Source organism: Anarhichas minor, unplaced genomic scaffold (genome assembly GCF_050575085.1).
Source record: "Anarhichas minor isolate MPS153535 unplaced genomic scaffold, ASM5057508v1 ptg000052l, whole genome shotgun sequence".
Lineage (NCBI taxonomy): Eukaryota > Metazoa > Chordata > Actinopteri > Perciformes > Anarhichadidae > Anarhichas > Anarhichas minor.
Genome location: NW_027466498.1, coordinates 3,129,170 through 3,146,625, shown reverse-complemented (window position 1 = coordinate 3,146,625; position 17,456 = coordinate 3,129,170). Strand labels below are relative to the sequence as shown.

The 17,456-nt window shown below is 39.5% G+C and overlaps 1 protein-coding gene across 1 annotated transcript in view; it reads right to left on the bottom strand.

The window, feature by feature from the left end:
- Positions 1 to 846: 846 nt before the first annotated feature.
- Positions 847 to 17,456, bottom strand: part of LOC142931483 (seizure protein 6 homolog) — a 188,734-nt gene continuing 172,124 nt past the window's right edge. The window contains exons 12-18 of the mRNA XM_076075411.1: positions 16,853 to 17,044; positions 12,810 to 13,004; positions 7,628 to 7,663; positions 7,259 to 7,367; positions 5,763 to 5,847; positions 5,556 to 5,627; positions 847 to 876 (exon numbers count right to left, since the gene is read on the bottom strand). Of these exons, the coding sequence (XP_075931526.1) occupies positions 847 to 876; positions 5,556 to 5,627; positions 5,763 to 5,847; positions 7,259 to 7,367; positions 7,628 to 7,663; positions 12,810 to 13,004; positions 16,853 to 17,044 (719 nt within the window). The remainder of the gene's footprint in view (positions 877 to 5,555; positions 5,628 to 5,762; positions 5,848 to 7,258; positions 7,368 to 7,627; positions 7,664 to 12,809; positions 13,005 to 16,852; positions 17,045 to 17,456) is intronic.

Here is a 17,456-nt window from a genome sequence, read left to right as displayed (position 1 = left end):
CAGCCCACCCGAAAAGTGTAGAAATATTTTCAGTTAAACTGTGGCGGGGCAGAATATACTTTGGTGGGCCAGAGTCTAGGTAATTAATGGGAAACACTGGGGATGAGATCCCATGGTTATTTGAGCTATAGAGGTGTTAGTGGGTTTTTGAAGCCAAGCTAGCTGTTTCCCCTTGCATCGAATCTTTATGCTAAACTAGACTAACCACGTCCTGCTCTGTACTTGATACACAGACATGAGGACGATATCAATATTCTGATTTTAATCTCATGAAGAGAAAGCTATTCCTTTTAGGGCCTTTTATTTAATTAAAGCACATTCTGATTTCTTATGGTTTCATCATTTCAAAGAGCAACTTTTCTTTGGCACACTCTGAAAGAAGTTTTGCTGACATTCAATTGTGAGATTTTACTTTTAATAGACGTCCCATGAATCCAAGCAAAATGGTGGTAGGAGACATATAGTGTATAATGTCATAACACAATGTAACATCTGTGGTTATGCACTTAATGGCACTAGCCCTGCATTGATTCCCTCTGCTTTCTGAGATGGTACTTTTCACTGAAAGTCCTCAGAATGCGAGCACAGGATTAAAAACTGTACAAACTGCTGCTGCTGAACTGTTACTGTTGAAGAGCTAGAAAAATAATCCAGTGGCCCAGCCTTTCCAGGGGTAGTGTGGTGTCTCTGTTGGGTAAATAAAGGGAGGCTCATATTCAGTGTACAGAGAACAGGGAGGTGTCAAGGGAGTCACCAAAGGTGTGAGTCTGACAGACGTTGAAAAGGCCAGCAGGCTTCTTATCTGTGTTTCAGTGTGGACATACTGAGACACACACACTGGTGTCTTCAGATCGAAACCTCGTATTCTCTTGTTTCCTGCGGAGAGAAAAAGCACATGAGGTCACAGAGGGAGCTGCTTATACAACACAGAGCAACACAACTTAAAGCGACTAAGCCTCACATTTTAATAAAATTCAAATTAAAGGATAAGGGAGTGTTATTCAGTGTGGCTTTGTAGCACAAAGGCAGTAAAACTGCCTGTGCCAAAGCACATCGGGCTTAATCATAACTAGAAAATTTGACAGTGTGGCTTCTACTGCCCGAAGAAATCGCAATATATACACACGCCAATGTTACCGGTAGTGTCATTCAGGTTCAATTGAGATAGCGCTACTCTCTTTTCTGCATTTTAGATTCATACTCTTGGATTGAATCTTGTATTTGTGGGGCTTTTATTTTGAAAGGGTGGGACTGGGTGGGTGAGAGAGGGGGAGAGGAGACAGAATCATAATGTTTGACACTAAAATGAGAGGCTTCATCACAAGCATTCCAGTTAGAATTCATTCTGTGGGGCTTTTAATTTGAAATGGGGGGAGGGGGGGGTGAGAGGGGAAAAGTTCTCTAAAAATATCTTCGCTTCTCCTCACACAGCGTTGCCAACAGCGGCGTGAAAAATACATCAAAACATGCGGAATCTATTTTTCGGAGAGATTCGCCCAGCGGTTTTCCCGAAAATCCCGGAAAACCCAGAAAAACGGAGCAAAATTAAGTTTGGCGCACTTCTACTCACACAGCGTTGCTAACAGCGACGTGAAAAATACATCAAAACGTGCGGCCTGATCGGGAATAGTGTGCTATCTATTTTCCGGAGAGATTCGCCTAGCGGTTTTCCCGAAAACCCCCAAAAACTGAACAAAATTTCTCCATTCACTTGAATGGGGTTGCGGCGTGAAGAGAGCTAAAAAAACACTTAACTTTGGGCCCATATTGACGAGCCGTACATTAACGTAGAAACATGATTCAAAGTTTAAAACGTAGACAAAACGCTGCACTTTATTGAGCCAAATGGACATTTTGATAGCTAGCACAGTTTTCATGAAGTCACAGATTAAGTGGGTTGTTGAAAAGGTTTTCTTTTTTGGAAAAAAAATTTTAATAAAAATATCCCCATGGTCGAAATTATCAGATAGAAAGTTGAAATTATGAGATAGCATGTTGTGAAGTATTATCACCGTGGCTGGACATTGATTACTTGTCCTCCTAACAGTCACTTGGTAACTATATGGTTAATTAGTTATTACCTTTTTTTTTTTTTTAAAACAGGTGGACAGCCCGTAAAGCGGTTTTCCAACAAGTGATTGAGTTGAAAAAGATCGACAAATAATCCCAAAATGTCCACGAAGAGAAAAATTGATGCAGAGGGAAGAAAATGTAATTTAAGATGGGAAAGCGAATACATGTTTGTGCTTCGAGGAGAAAAACGGGTCTGTCTTCTGTGTTATGATGCGTGTCGGTGATTAAAGATACAATTCACGTCGGCATTTTGACACCAAACACTGAGCTAAATTTAGCCTCCAAGAAAAACATAAAATTGTCCAAGAATTAAAAGGCAGACTGCAATCACAGCAGAATATATTTACAAAAGCTACAGCCCAGTGCTGCTAAAGGTGTGTGAGCAGGTGAGCTTGTAGCAAATTTGGGTTTAGAAGTGTGTTTTAAGAAATTATAATAGAAGTGTTTAATGATTCATAATTAAGAAATCATAATTAGAAGTGTTTTGGAATACATAATTAGAAGATTCATAATTGTAAAAGTGTTTTAGAATTTGTAGTTAGAAGTGATTTGTAGTTAGAAGTGTATCTTAGTAGAATTTGTAGCACCTTTATATTTGCTTGTGAAACTTGTGAAGGTTTTTGCCAAAAGTTGCAAATCCTAATCTTTATATAGAATGTTTATCATAGAAGTGTTAAGCCATAAAAGACAGTCATTGAATGTATTAAACTGTGAAGAATAGCCAAGGGAAAGTCAGACTTCTAGACAGACATTTGCAGGTTGTACCCGCGCGAGGGTTTTCGGAAGCCTGACGCCAGGAGGAGGCAACCGAAATTAGCCAATAGGAATTAAGATGGACAAAAGGGAGGGGATTTCAAACTGTAAGAGGAAGTGCTGGAAAGGAATTCACTCTCTTTCTTCTCGGCTCTGAGCCTGGAAACATCTGTGTTTCCAGGCTGAGTCGCGAGTGAATAGCTTTTCCGCGCGGATCATATTATTATATATTCTGTTAGTAGTGTACTTCATTCTGTAATTGTATTAGCTTCAGTAGGATTAAATACTTTTTAATTGTAAACCAGTTTATGGTAGATTTATTAAGTAGCGACTCTACTGTAGAACAACAGTGGCGTGCTCTCCGGCCTTCTCTCTGTGGGGAAGATTTCAGCCTCCACAAGCTCCGACCAGATACAGACTTTTACAAATGTCAGTTTGTGAAGAAACACCATCGCAGACTGAGTTCAGGAACTAGCAGCAATCTAACAACACAGCTAGCTAAGAGACGAGATACATCATCTATCAATGTTTGTAAGAGGCTCAAGGCAGACTTGACTGTCAGTGAGGAGCTCTTGGATGTAGCTGCCATGCACGGGACGACGGCAGGGCGGGACATTAGTGATGCAGAGGTGACAAAAATAGCTTTGAACAAAGTTGATGTAATAACTTGTGTTTGATATTTGTATTTATTTTCTTTAAAAGTTTGATCTTTGATAGAGTAACCCTAAATTAAAATGATTTATGTTATAATAACAGAAATGTGCTTAAATATCATTTTACATTTATATAACTACATGTACAATATTTTTACACTTGAATAAACAATAATCAAAAGCAGAGACAGTTATTTAACAATATGTTAGGAGTAGTTACAGTTATACAGTCTTACAGTTACAACCGGCCCTTTGAGGGAAACATGATGCTGATGTGGCCCGGAGTGAAAATGAGTTTGACACCCCTGCTTTACATCCATGACACTTTAACTTGGAGTTCATGCAATGGATTTGATGTGAACTATTTCTCTTGTCTCAGGATTCAGGACTTGTCATGTCTCATCATGCCTCCTAAGTTATGTTTTTCTTACCTTATCATTTGTCAGTGTTTATAGTTTTATTTTGTGTTACTTACCTCTCCTCTCATTTCAGATAACTTCACTTCCTGCCTTTGTGTTCCGCCACTGTGCATGTCTGCCCCACCCCTGATTGACTCCACCTGTTTCTCCTCCTCCCCAGTGTATTTAAACCCTGGGTTACCATGTCACTGTGCCAGTCTGTCAGAGTCCTCTGTGTCAAGGGTTCCAGCGATTCCCCTAGTGTTTATGTTCCTAGTTTTTCTGATCTCTGCCTGTTTTTTGTTAACTATGTTTTTGCCTTTTTTTTTTTGCCCTGCCTGATTTGTTTGACTGCCTTCTTGTGTACCGAACCTCTGCCTAAAAGTAAAGACTGTTGTCCCTACACATCTTATCCTGTGTTTTTGGCCCTGCATTTAAGTCCTGTTTCTCCATGTGGTTCACTGGTCGTAACAAGACTAACTCACCTCATTGTTCTTCAGGATTGCCAGCATGGAAGAAGAAGAAAAATAATAACTCAACACCAAGAAACATCATTGGATGGAGTGATGCTGAACCCTGTAAATAATTATAAACAATATTGTCCAAGGGGATTCACTATTATATTGGTAGAATGCTGTATTGGTATTTTGAAAAATACATTTAAATAAAGAGTTCTTAATTATCGATACAAAAATGTGCTATTATAATTAGTGCTGGGCAACGATTAAAATATTTAATCGCATGGATTTTTTGCGATTAATCGCATTGTTATGGCAAAGTTCAATAATGAATTCAAAAGTAGTGTATTGCGCACTTTTATTTTAAAAGTACTGCTATATGAACAAAAGGGCAATAACATTTGGTTCACGAGATGCAGGTAGTATGTTTTATACTTAATGTGAATATAATTCATACTTATTAATTCATACTTCGACCAGAAGCGGAAGTCGCCTTTTCTCTACGGCAACCCTGAAGGGACATCATATCTCCAATACAAAACGATAAACATGAGACAGTCTGTTACAATAATAATAAATTAAAAATACTTAGCTGTTTTTTAATTTTCTTTTTTTTTTTTTCCCATCTCAAAAGGCTCAAGGACACACACACACGTTCACACACATTCACACACGTACACACACGTACACACACGTACACACACGCACACACACGTACACACACGCACACACACACACACACACACACACACACACACACACACACACACACACACACACACACACACACACACACACACACAATAGGATGTTTGCTGGCTTTTATCCCACTGTTCTTGACATCCTCTTGTTATGTATATGTATTCTCTCTTGTCTTTCAATTAAAAAAATTAAAAAAAAAAAAATTTATAATAAATTTAAAATATGCGTTAACGCGCGATAAAATATTTGTTGCCGTTAATTTATGAATGCATTAACGCGTTAACTTGCCCAGCACTAATTATAATAGTTGGAGTTATGGAGATCCTCAGTCAAATATCATGCACTGCTATTTACCTGAGAAGATTTAAGGTAAACTCATTCAAATGACCCATTGACTTTGAGAGGAGGGAACCAGACAATATCAACAGGACAGGGCCACAACATCACAGAATATTGCAGGACCCTAAACTCAACCCTATTTATTGAACCCTAACTACATATTGGCCTGGGGCAATTGCCCACTCTGTCTGGTTGGTAATATCCAGGGCCCTGGAACCCTGGATATTCCAGATGGAACCCTGGATATACCCCTGGATTGGGAGAGAGAAGCAATGAGGAGCAGGGGAACACTGGAGATAGACAAAAAGCCTGTAGAATAATGCAGCAGACAGAAGACCCTGCACCAGGCCCAGTCAAACACACATGAGCAAACAAAGTTGACTCACTGTCTCATAAACTGAGTTGTCGAACATAGATTCTCCAGTGATGTTTTCATATGGTAAGTTGGACTGCAGTAACTTCTTCTGAACCCTGAGTACAGATAAAGAATACATTCATGACAGAAGGAAAAATATACATTTTATAATCCTATGTAGGAAGTCAATCAATCCTGGAATAATGGTAGCAACATTCATGAAGTGAATACGCCTCTTTAATATGGAAGTACAAATCATGGACTATACGTTTTTAATTATTTTTGCTGTCTCTGCGTCATACAGTATGTTCTGGTTGGGTGACACGCCGCTCTATGTTTCGTCATTGGATACTGAAATCCTTGATCCTAATCCTATGACAGCTATTTTTAAAATACAGTTGACTAAATATAGTTGTATTTTCTTCTCTTTGAGTTAATTTTGTTCAGCCAGAAGCTGTACAATCACTCTTTGTCCAAGAGGTCAGAAACTAATGCTACCAAAAGATCACATTCACCATTCAGGACATTCTATTTACTGAATACCTTTTTCCTTGGAGGGGATGTGGTGTTACATTGCTAAAACTGTGTTGACATACTTCTGCACCTGGTTTAATGAGTCAGTCATTGTCTCAAATCCAGTGCTAAAAAGGAGAGGTGTAGACCATAGGTAATAGCTGTGTTGTGAAGGTAGATGATACAATGAAGGATCAGCGACACTTTAGGGGGGCAAATGACCTCACAACAACAAGTTAATGTAGCCGTGTTGTTTAGTTGTTTTGGCTAACATGTTAGCAAACAGTGGTCTATTTACTGTGGTGCACTCATGTAGCATCATTAGCATTAATCTGTCGTGCTTTTTCACACTGTAATACTCACTCTCCTTTAGCTCTGGTTTGGTCGCCAGAAAAATATCTGGCTCTTTATCAGCTAAATGTTCCACTATGTTCACCAGCCGATCGCTAACTTAGATAGCATACAGTGGGATACAATGAGAGTGCAGTACTAGCAATTATGTCATACCTCTTAGCAATATTCACATTTATATGTATCTCATATTTATTCGATTGTCGGTATTATTGGCCTATGTCCTCTTGTATGTTGTGTCTGTGTTCTTGCCCTCTACTGTAAACAAAATATCCCCTCCAGGGACAATAAATATGAACTGACCTGAACATAAAAACAGTTTTCTTTCTATTTTTTTCTGTTATGTTAACTTTTTTCTAATTATTGGACAGTTGTTTGTGTTTTCACTGTCCAATTTTAGTTTCTTATCTCACAAGCCCAATCCTTTTCTATCCATGAATGTATTATGTCTTTAAATGTTTTGTTACTTGTGCATTTAAAGAATAAGCAACTAACTAATTCACTTTGGAAACAGTGCACCTAATTGATGTGTAATACAAAGGGAACTATACAATTGACAATTGATACAATCATGCTTTGTTGTGTTACATCAGTGAGTAGCTGAGGCCACATTTATAAACATGTCAACATTTTTTCCCTTCTTCACTGATCATTTCAACCTACTTTGAGAAGTAGAGGTAGATTCCAATGATGAGGATGAGGAGGAGGATGATGGGGATGAAGACAGCAAATGCTACTTGGGCCACCTCCATTCTTAGGTCTGCAGTAGACACTATTGGAGAAAGAAGGACATTTTACTCACTGACAGGTAAAATGTTTTCCATTCATTTTGTTTGGAACAAACTCTTCTGCTGTATTTGTATGTCATGTTTGTATGTCGGAACACTCAGCAGAAGTTAATTCATTAGCAAATTAAATCAAGGTTGTTTGTTATAGGTGGTGAAAACTTGAAATATTGTTAGCACAAATATCTGTTAGGATGGTCTATGCTCATGAAAACTTAAGTAAAATTAACTTCTTGGCATAACTTACCATCGAATCTGTGCTCATCATACTCCGCCGGATGTGCTGAGAGGAATTCAGTAGCAATGTAAAACAAGGGGGAAAAAAAGGGCTTAATGAATTACAAAATCATAAAAAAAATAAATAGTGATCAGCTCAACTCATTCTGGCTGACCTTTTTCTTCGCAAAAGAAATTTCAACAAACGTCTTCCCCTTGGCTTGTTGACATAATGAACCAAAATGTGCAACTCTAATTAAGAGTTAAAGGTTTCTTCAGTAAACTTAGTGAATATGGTGTTGTATTTGTACCTCATTCCTATGCACACAATGGGACATTTTGAGCACATGGAAAGAATTTTAGTAAACATACAAAATATATTGTGTAATAAAATTATTGTCATGCAAATACTTATTTAATTTAAACAAACAAAAAAGTGATTTCTTTTTATAAACTCATGATTCATGCATGTGCTACTCTACTATAAATGTAGATTGATTAGTACTTTGTGCAGTTAACCCTAGAACACTATCGTAACAATAGTAACACCATCACTAACATCGGGTATATTTTACCTGATATAATATACCCGATAAAAAATACTTCTCATTAAAATATATTAAAATTAAAGTACAACTACACATGGCCAATTGAAGAACTCTTCTTTTATTTTCCTCTATAAGTCTCATAAAACGAAAAAAAGGTATCATGGGGGGACCCTATAAAAAAAATAAAATGGAGCTGGGGACTTGTTCTTCGGTCCACTCATTTTTGGGACATGTGAGCCTTGTCCGGTAAAGGCACAGTCTTAACATAATATAATATCCATATAATATCTACCTGAAAAATGATTTACTTTCTATCACTAACATCGGATGAAAATCACCCGAACACCTGCCTGTTGAAAAAAACAGGGATGGGAGCAGGGAAACGCACCTACCTTCGATGACGTCAGTAAGCAGCCTGAAGCTACCCAAAGACCCACGCAACTCAGACAGCAGCAACACAATGCAAATCACGTGAAAACAGTCGCATGGGTGAAAATCACCCGACAATAGTGGTCTAGGGTATCCCACAAAATAGATTTGTATGTAATCCACATAATCATGAACCAGACTGCAAAAGCCCACATAAGGCCAGGGGTCAGGGTGGTGGATGTGTCAAACAAAAAACGGTCTTTAAAGGAAACGCACGAAAAAAGAGTTAAGATTTAGTTATACAGCTAATGTTAGCTGACTATCAACCACCTTATAGTGTGGTTGAGATTTAACACACAAAATCTAATTTTTGATTTTGATGTATAAATTTACAGGAATAGTTAAAACATTAATTTTATTAAAGTGCAAAACAGAAAACATAATGGCAATTCAGAGCAATTAAAAAAGCACTGAAGGCATCATAGATAAACTCTACATAAGGCAGTCCTGGGAAAAGGAAATGAACACAGTAATATCAGAGGAAACGGGGCTTCATGAATGGGAAAGTCATTCATCCATCCATTTTCCTCGCGGTGGCAGTAGGCCAAGCAAGCTGACCCAGACTTCCCTCTCCCCCGCAACATTTTCCAGCTCATACTGGGGGATCCCGAGGCGTTCCCAGGCCAGCTGGGAGATATAATCCCTCCAGCTTGTTCTGGGTCTTCCCCGGGGTCTCCTCCCAGTTAGATGTGCCCGGAAAACCTCCAGTGGGAGGCGTCCAGGAGGCATCCTAATTAGATGCCCGAACCACCTCAGCTGACTCCTTTCGACGCGAAGGAGTAGCGGCTCAACTCCAAGTTCCCTCCTGATGACCGAGCTCCTTACCCTATCTCTAAGGCTGAGCCCGGCCACCCTACGGAGGAAACTAATTTCGGCCGCTTGTAGCCGTGACCTTGTCCTTTCGGTCACGACCCAGAGTTCGTGACCATAGGTGAGGGTCGGAACGTAGACCGTGAAAGTCACGAACAGGACTGGTGACAAAGGGCAGCCCTGGCGGAGGCCAACACCCACCGGGAACGTGTCTGACTTATTGCCGAGAATGCGGACACAGCTCCTACTGCAGTCGTACAGAGACCGGATCGCCCGTTGTAACAAGTCCGGCACCCCATACACCCGCAGCACCCCCCACAAGAACCCCCGAGGGACCCAGTCGAAAGCCTTCTCCAAGTCCACAAAGCACATGTAGACTGGTTGGGCAAACTCCCAGAACCCCTCCAGTAGTCTTGTGAACTATTTATTCACCATTTTTTATCTGGCAGAACGTAGCAAGCCACCTATCAAGATAGCTAAGTTGCAAGCTAATATATAACAGATGCAAATTCATAAAACTAGGTATGGAACCAAAATTGTAAAAAATAATTACATGTGGGGGGTGTGCCTTACCTCTCCCGGTGCATACTTTCCATAGTAACTAATGAATTGGAGGCAAAACAGTCAAACATAAACTATCTACTCTAATATTAAAATCTGCTTAAATTTTGGCACACTAACTTGTTAAGACAACAAAATCCAGAAAATAATAAAAACACTCTTCCTCTCCGGCCTCTGACTGTGACTGATGTGTTCATCCTGCTTTTTTGAAACATGCTCTGTCTTCTTGGTTTAGCTTAGTTTCTTGATTTTTTAAACTGTCTTTTGACTGTTCCAATGCCCACACCAGAATGTAATGTATGATGGAATTTTTGAGTCAGTGTGTGAACAAGTGCACAAGATAATGGCTAGTTCCTGCCAAAGGTTATGACTAATGCCATATATGAAGCTATATAATACACACACACACATATATATATACTATAAGTCAGTGGTGGGCCGTCAGGGCCAGCAAAGCCTTCTCTGCTGGCCTAAACATAATCACAAAGTTATAGCTATTTTATAATTTAATACTTTTTCATAAATACACTACATGTATTATAATAATTTTTCCCATTAGCTTATTTTCTCATTGCACAGCTACTGTATTCCTCAGTTGCTCTGCTTCCAGTGCAGCTTGTTTTAAGTAGAGCTTTTATCCAATCAGATTTCACCTCTGTGTCTCTAGGTAAGAACAGAGACCCGAGGCCTGCTGGATAGCCTTTGCAGATTAAAGTAAATGGGGACGATATTGTTGATTGTCATAGTGTTCAATAAATCAGATTTTTAGTTTGAAATGTTGGCCGTATTCTTTGACATTTCAGAGCTGTCTAGGTAGCCTACAACTACGTCAGCATTAACATGTCGTGCAGCTCAGCATTAACGTGCACCGTAATTGATCAGTGGGCTAGCGTGACTGTTGTGACGCTGAAGCAGCTAGCAGGAGTTAGTATCAGTAGTAACAGTTCAAGTTGAAAGATATGTAAGTTATGACATTTTTAGCGTTTTGCTTGGTGTAGATTCTTTTTTTTTTACCTAGCTTTGTTTTTTAACACTCACTGGCTGAAGGAGGAGAAACGGATTTGGTGGCGGAGTTACTGACAATGAAAAGCTGGACATCGTATCAAAGGGTTGGCTAATCCCACATCTAGCAGCCCTGACCCAGCATGGAAAGGGATTTGTACCAACGGTATTTCTGGCTGACAGCGTCGGAGAAGCGTTGCACATTTTATGGCTGGGAATGCGTTTTATTTGCAACTGAGCGTCTTGGTGTTTGGAGCTGTTTGGAGCTACACTATGCTAACCTGAGGTGGCTAAGCAAGGCAGCAACAAGGCACTATAACACGGCAGGACACTTACAAGCTACGGTGCTTTTGAAAACTTTTGGAGAGACCCGAGTGGATCTACAACTCAATGAACATGTTCGCAGGAGGACCTCTGGCCGCACCGATGTTCTGTACAACCGCGTTATTAAACTCTTTATTAACAAAGAAAGGAGGATGGACTTTGTGTTTAAGTGAACAGCAGCTTTGGTAAGTGAAGTGCTTTTGTGTTTTTACATCTGCAGTAGCGTTACTACTGTGTTCATTTGTCTATCGTGTCGTTTTTATGATATGGTAAATATTGTTCCCTCTGATGTGAATAATATTTGAATGGCCCGTGTTCTTCAGTGTGTGGCGGAATCCGTGTTTTAGCACCGCAGTTTTGCTGGATTGATTTGTCATGCTTTGTTGTTATATAAATATATGTGACTGGTTCTTGTGAGTTTGTTCTTGTCATTGTGTTAATTACATTGATTTTGACTATATGCATTGTCCGTTATCCATTATCATGCGCGGGGTTAGGGTCGGACATTTGATTCTCTGTTTGGGGTTTTGTTTTCTTTTACAAAGCAATAATTATGGTCTGGAGAAATGGGGATTGTGTGGCGATTGCTTTAGCCCTGTTTGAATCAGTAGGGAACAGCTAAACGCTGAGGGGAGAGTTTGTAGCTTGTGTGCTGCTGGGGTCGTGTATTGTTACACCCCTAGAAACAAATAACCGTAGCTGTGGCGTCATAATGAGGTTATTAGGAGGAGGTTCAACTATAGTAGGACAGCACTGAAGGCCCAGGTATAAAATGCACGGCCCGCCACTGGTATAAGTATAAGGAAGCGAGGAGAACCCTTCATAAATAAATGAAATGAAATAAATGGGCTGTTGTAAAAAGTTGACACCATGACGTGCACTGCTGTGCATCAACATTCTGAGTGCAATTGGCAGGGCGAGGGGACAGCTGAGGACAAAGACACTACCAACGCATATAAAGGTGAAATGTTCATTCTGAACACATTCAGTCCAGACCAAAGCAGCCAACCAGCCAAGAGCCACAGAACCGCCTCGCAGGTTAATCTGATCATACATTTAACAGCTCACACCGGTAATCTGCTCAAATTCAAAATAATGCTGTAAAAGACTAGACATGCGTTTCATTTTCATTTTCTAATTATACTGAAATGAATGAGTGAATCAATAGAACCATATTAATGAATGAAGTTTTCACTTCAAAAGTGAAAAACAAAATGTATTTTAATTTGCATGAGCACTATTGTTGCAAAGAAAGGCCATAAGGATTTGAATTTTAGGTAAATATTTATAAATGCTGAAATGGAGTTGATATGTTATGGAGGGGTTTAAGGGGCCTGAACCATCATTAACCACCTATCTGTATTATTAAGGTTTCAGTTTACCTCCTTTTAAGCCAAAAATGGTTGTATAGGATTTCATAGATTGTCATATTTTCAATGGCCTTAAATTAGATCAGGTAGTTTAAGAAGCAGACACTTTGACATTATATACAACTGAAGTTGACCTGACAACTGCAGACATTAGACTGCAGTTCCTTACCTTTGCAGACAGGTGGCAGCCCACTCCACTGGGATGGGTGTCCAGGGACACAGTGGAGAAAAGGCTCACCCAGCAGCAGGTGGCCGGTCAGACAGGAGTAGTGGAGAGTCTCTCCAGCCTGGAAGTGGAGCTTGTTGGAGCTGGGGATCCCATAGGTCGGTGTTCCTGGGTGACCGCAGGGCTCGAACATCTCAGCTTGAGTTAAAGGGGAGAAACACTTCAGATTGACCGTGTAGGAAATGTGCATTGGAACCAGAAATGATAATCACTATTGATATTTCTAAACAATAATCAGTGGGGCCAGTGGAGGATGGCCTGACTGTCTACACTGCCATCAATTTAGGTAGGAAAAAATCATGGTCTGCAGAGAATGACTTTCTTTAATAGCATCTCTAGCAAGCTAATAAATGGCACTTCTGTACAAGAACTGTCAAAGTCCAACAGGCAGACTGCCATGGAATCTGCTGAGGACGTTAGCACTCTCCAGAGGATGACTATGCGCTCAAATACGGGTCAAGAAAATGTTGATCTTGTGAAATTATATTCAGTAATCATTTCAAACACTAAGGTTGTATATCTTCGCTTGAAAACACTTGAAAATTTACTGTAGAAAATGTGATTGGAAAAAAATCTAAATATTTCAATGAAACATGTGCACAAATTATATTTGTGGGAGGTTACACAAAGACTGAAAAAAGAAGGAATTGCTAAAACTCCCCTCTTAGTTAAACTAGTTATATTGATATCAAGGGCAGAAAATGTACTGATTGTATGTGTGCCGACTTACACACCTTCCCACCTCAAGCTCTGTGATTGTCTCTTAAAAAAAGTTACAAAAAATGAGGGTCATAGCATCTGCCATCTGAAAGGGGTTTCAAGTGCTGTTAGACAATCTGACAAGAACACTGAGACCTTTCAAACCGTCGGCTCTGACCTGAATAAACTAAGAATGACTTGGCTGATTTGCAGGTCAAAATACTTCTAAACATGAAACTGACTAAATAGTACGAATTAGCTTCGGTCTGTAGAAGGTCCTGACTGTACGTTGAAATGATGATGTTGAAACAACTTCATTCTTTGACTGAGATGTCAGTTGTAACCCAAGACACTTAGAAGTCAAAACATTGCAAAAACTGCAACAGTGTTTAGCATGGAAGAAAATGACACACTGTCACGTGTACTTGAGTCTCAAAGTAGGTAAGTTGAAGGAAAATTGCATTAGGAATGAAAATATGTGTGAGACACAGTTCCACGGTCACATTATGACACATCCTTCTCTGCAGTTGTTTGATCCTGAATAATTTTTGGCAGTACAATTTTGCACTTTTTTGACATAATTGTCTTTTGTTCATGATCTCCATCTCATGCATAACAATGGACTGGCTTATCTTCTCCAAAGTAATTTCCGTTGTCCGGTTAAATTAATTATTAGTCAGTGCCATCAAACCATATGTCTCAACCTAGAAAGTAGGTGAGGCAGAGTATGAGACGTTCATGCAATGAGGTTAATGCCTTCAAGGCTGTTGAAGATGAAGAGGAAATTATATTTTAATCAGGCTGATGCACTTTTAGCTTGCCAGCTGAATCAGAAACAAAGGAGTAGCAGGAAGTCAAGGAACTAAGGTCAGCTGGTGTATGTTAAAATCACAAAAAGACAGAAAACATATCCACCACAATCATTAATTAAGATAAAGTAATTACAGAAGCCTTACTTGATACATAAGAAATATGTCTAGTAATATTAAAAAACTTTTTGTCTTGCATGAAAACATTGAGCATATTTTTAATAGCTCATATTTTGTGCTAATCATCAATATTTTTAAACTTCAGTTTTATTGCTTCATTCTTTTCAGTTTTAAGGCTAACAGATTCAGGCCATCATGGGACACGAAAACGAATTCAAAACCAGGCTAATTAACTTCTCGATGATAGAAGCTCTTTAAGGAGGTAAAACTATGTGATAAAAGGAGGTTAAGTTGTATACCAACAATCTACAAACATGACGATTTTCTTCCACGACTGGAAGGTTCCTCCATCGTTGGGGCTTGAGCTCCAAACATTTTGACCGCAAATATGATTTTGAAGAATTTAATATGGGAAGAATTCAATTTTTTTAATTAATTTTTTTTAATTAAATTTATTATACTTAAAGGGGAAAGTTGTCACTGCATTTGACCCATCCCTGCATATAGGAATGGGTGGTCTGCCAATGACAGGCGCCCGGGGAGCTGTTAGGGTTTCAGTGTCTTGCTCAGGGACACATGACACGTCCCAGTCAAGGATCGAACCGTTGACCTTGCGGTTACCAGACAACCCTCTTAACCCAGTGAGTCGCCCAATGTGTGATGGTCTTTGTAACATAACAGCCTCTAAACTAATCCAGAAAAAACAATTTAATCAAAAGATGGAAGAGTAAGAAGTTAGCCTATAGCAGGGGTGGGCAATTATTTTTCCCAAGGGGCCACATGAGAAACACTGAGGGACTGTTGTTGAGGGCCAGACCAATAGACTGAACTCATACCTGCTCACTGTTATTCTACCTCTTTATAAAAAGCAGTAAATTGTATGGTTACTTAAGAAAATATATTTAGTTATATACTTAAGTACAAATCCAAGGTACTTTACATGAGTGTTTCTATTTTATTCAACTTTGTACTTCCACTCCACTACATCTCAGAGAGAAATATTGCACTTTTTACTCCACTACTTTTGTCTGGCAGCTTTAGTTACTTTACACATTCCAATTTTTCAAACCCTTCCTACCTACCCAAACTGAACAACAGTGTATAAAGGAGTTAAAGAATGATCCAAAAAATATACATTATGTAATATCCATATATAATAGTAAAACACTGACAGGGATCATGTTTCAGCAAAATTAGTACTTTTATTACTATTGTTTGTAGTCCAATGTCCTCATTTTCTGTTTTTCAGTTCAGTGCGAGAAATCTAGTCTGTGTTGGTCTTGAACGAGTGCACTGAAGTCAAGTTGAATGTGTGAGGTGAACTGTGAAGGACAGCTGACAGGTGATCGTCAGTGAGAGAGGATCTGGATTTGTTAAACTTCATTACGGAGATTGTTTGTTCACATATGTAGGTCGATCCAAAGAGAACCAACATCTTCTGAGCATGTTGCTTTTGCAGCTTAGCTAGCAAAGCCTCAGATGTCCGTGCCCGCTCTGCATCGCCAACACGTTGCAGTGAAGCTGCTGCTCGCACACATGCACGAACGTACTAACGTACGTACATTGAGAACAAACCCCAGCAACAATAAATAGCAATGCAGCTGTATTCCGTGCATGATGTACACTTATTTACGTTATTCCTAATTTCACATTGACGTCCCGCAGGCCGGTCGGTGACAGCCAAAGGGCCGGGTATGGCCCGGGGGCTGTATAATGCCCAGGTCTGATCTAACTTTTCAACAATGGTTGAAAACAATTGCTCGTTGATTGATAATATGAAGTACATTTCTCTTCATCATGATTGTCATAATCATCTGACCCCACAGCATTCTTTTATTTTCCTTTAGCAGGGTATTTTTCTCGTAAATAAATACAATTTCCATAATGAAGTTCTCTGTTTCTACCCCATACAAAAACTAATTACTAACAACTAAAACTATTTTTAGAACACATCAGAGTTCATAATTAGTCTAGAAAGTAAACAAAGTCGACATTTCACTTTTTTAATGATTAAGACATGTAGTTTGAATGTAAATAAAGTGCCATAGTGCATAAAAAACAGCTTGATTATAAAATGTCAATTCCCAGAGGAAGTACAAATTCTGGCCCTATTTCTGGCTGTAAAAACAGCTTTTAACCTTTAGTTTCTCTATCATGTGCACACAACATATTATCTTGTAGCAGTCAGATGTGCAATACTTTCACACCTCCACACAGCTGGCCAATCACTTCATAAAGTGAGCAGCATAGACCAGATAAGCACCGGCTGTCTAAATGAAATAGAATTTGTGTCTCATCATTTGAAATCAGTTTCTGGTCTAACCACGTATGCCCTGAGAAACACTAACTCGTACGTACGCAGGCATCTTGGCAGCTTCTGGTTCCACTTGGGGCCCATGGACCCTCGGTTGAAGCAGGTGAGCAGGCTGTTTCCAGACAGAGAGAAGCCCTTGTTACAGATGTACTGGATGGTTGAAGCCACGGTGAAATGGGGACCTGACAGCACCCGCCTGCTGTTCTCCACCTTTCCAGGGTCAGCACAAGACAACACTGGATGGACAGATAGGGAAAGAGGGTTGGTTATTGTCAACAAACAGTTTCTGTCTTTCTTTGTCTCCCCTCGACAGAGAGATGTTACTTTAACTCAACATCAGCAAACTGTACACTTTACACTCATGTTTACCAATGCAGCTGGTCTGTAACACTGTTACTAGTGATAAAGGATTAGAGAGGTAAAGATGTACAATGTATGAGCAAACAGGTTGAGCATTATGAAGGTGTACAAGACAGAATCAACTGAGAATACGTTATAATAAAACACAAAGGGCTTGTTCACAGCCAGCATCATCATGTGTCTCCACATGCGTCTCTAGTGACCACTTGTGATCAGATTTCACTTCCCCTCTCTATATGCAAATAAGCATGTACATAATTTACATTTGCACCGACCATGCATTGTTGT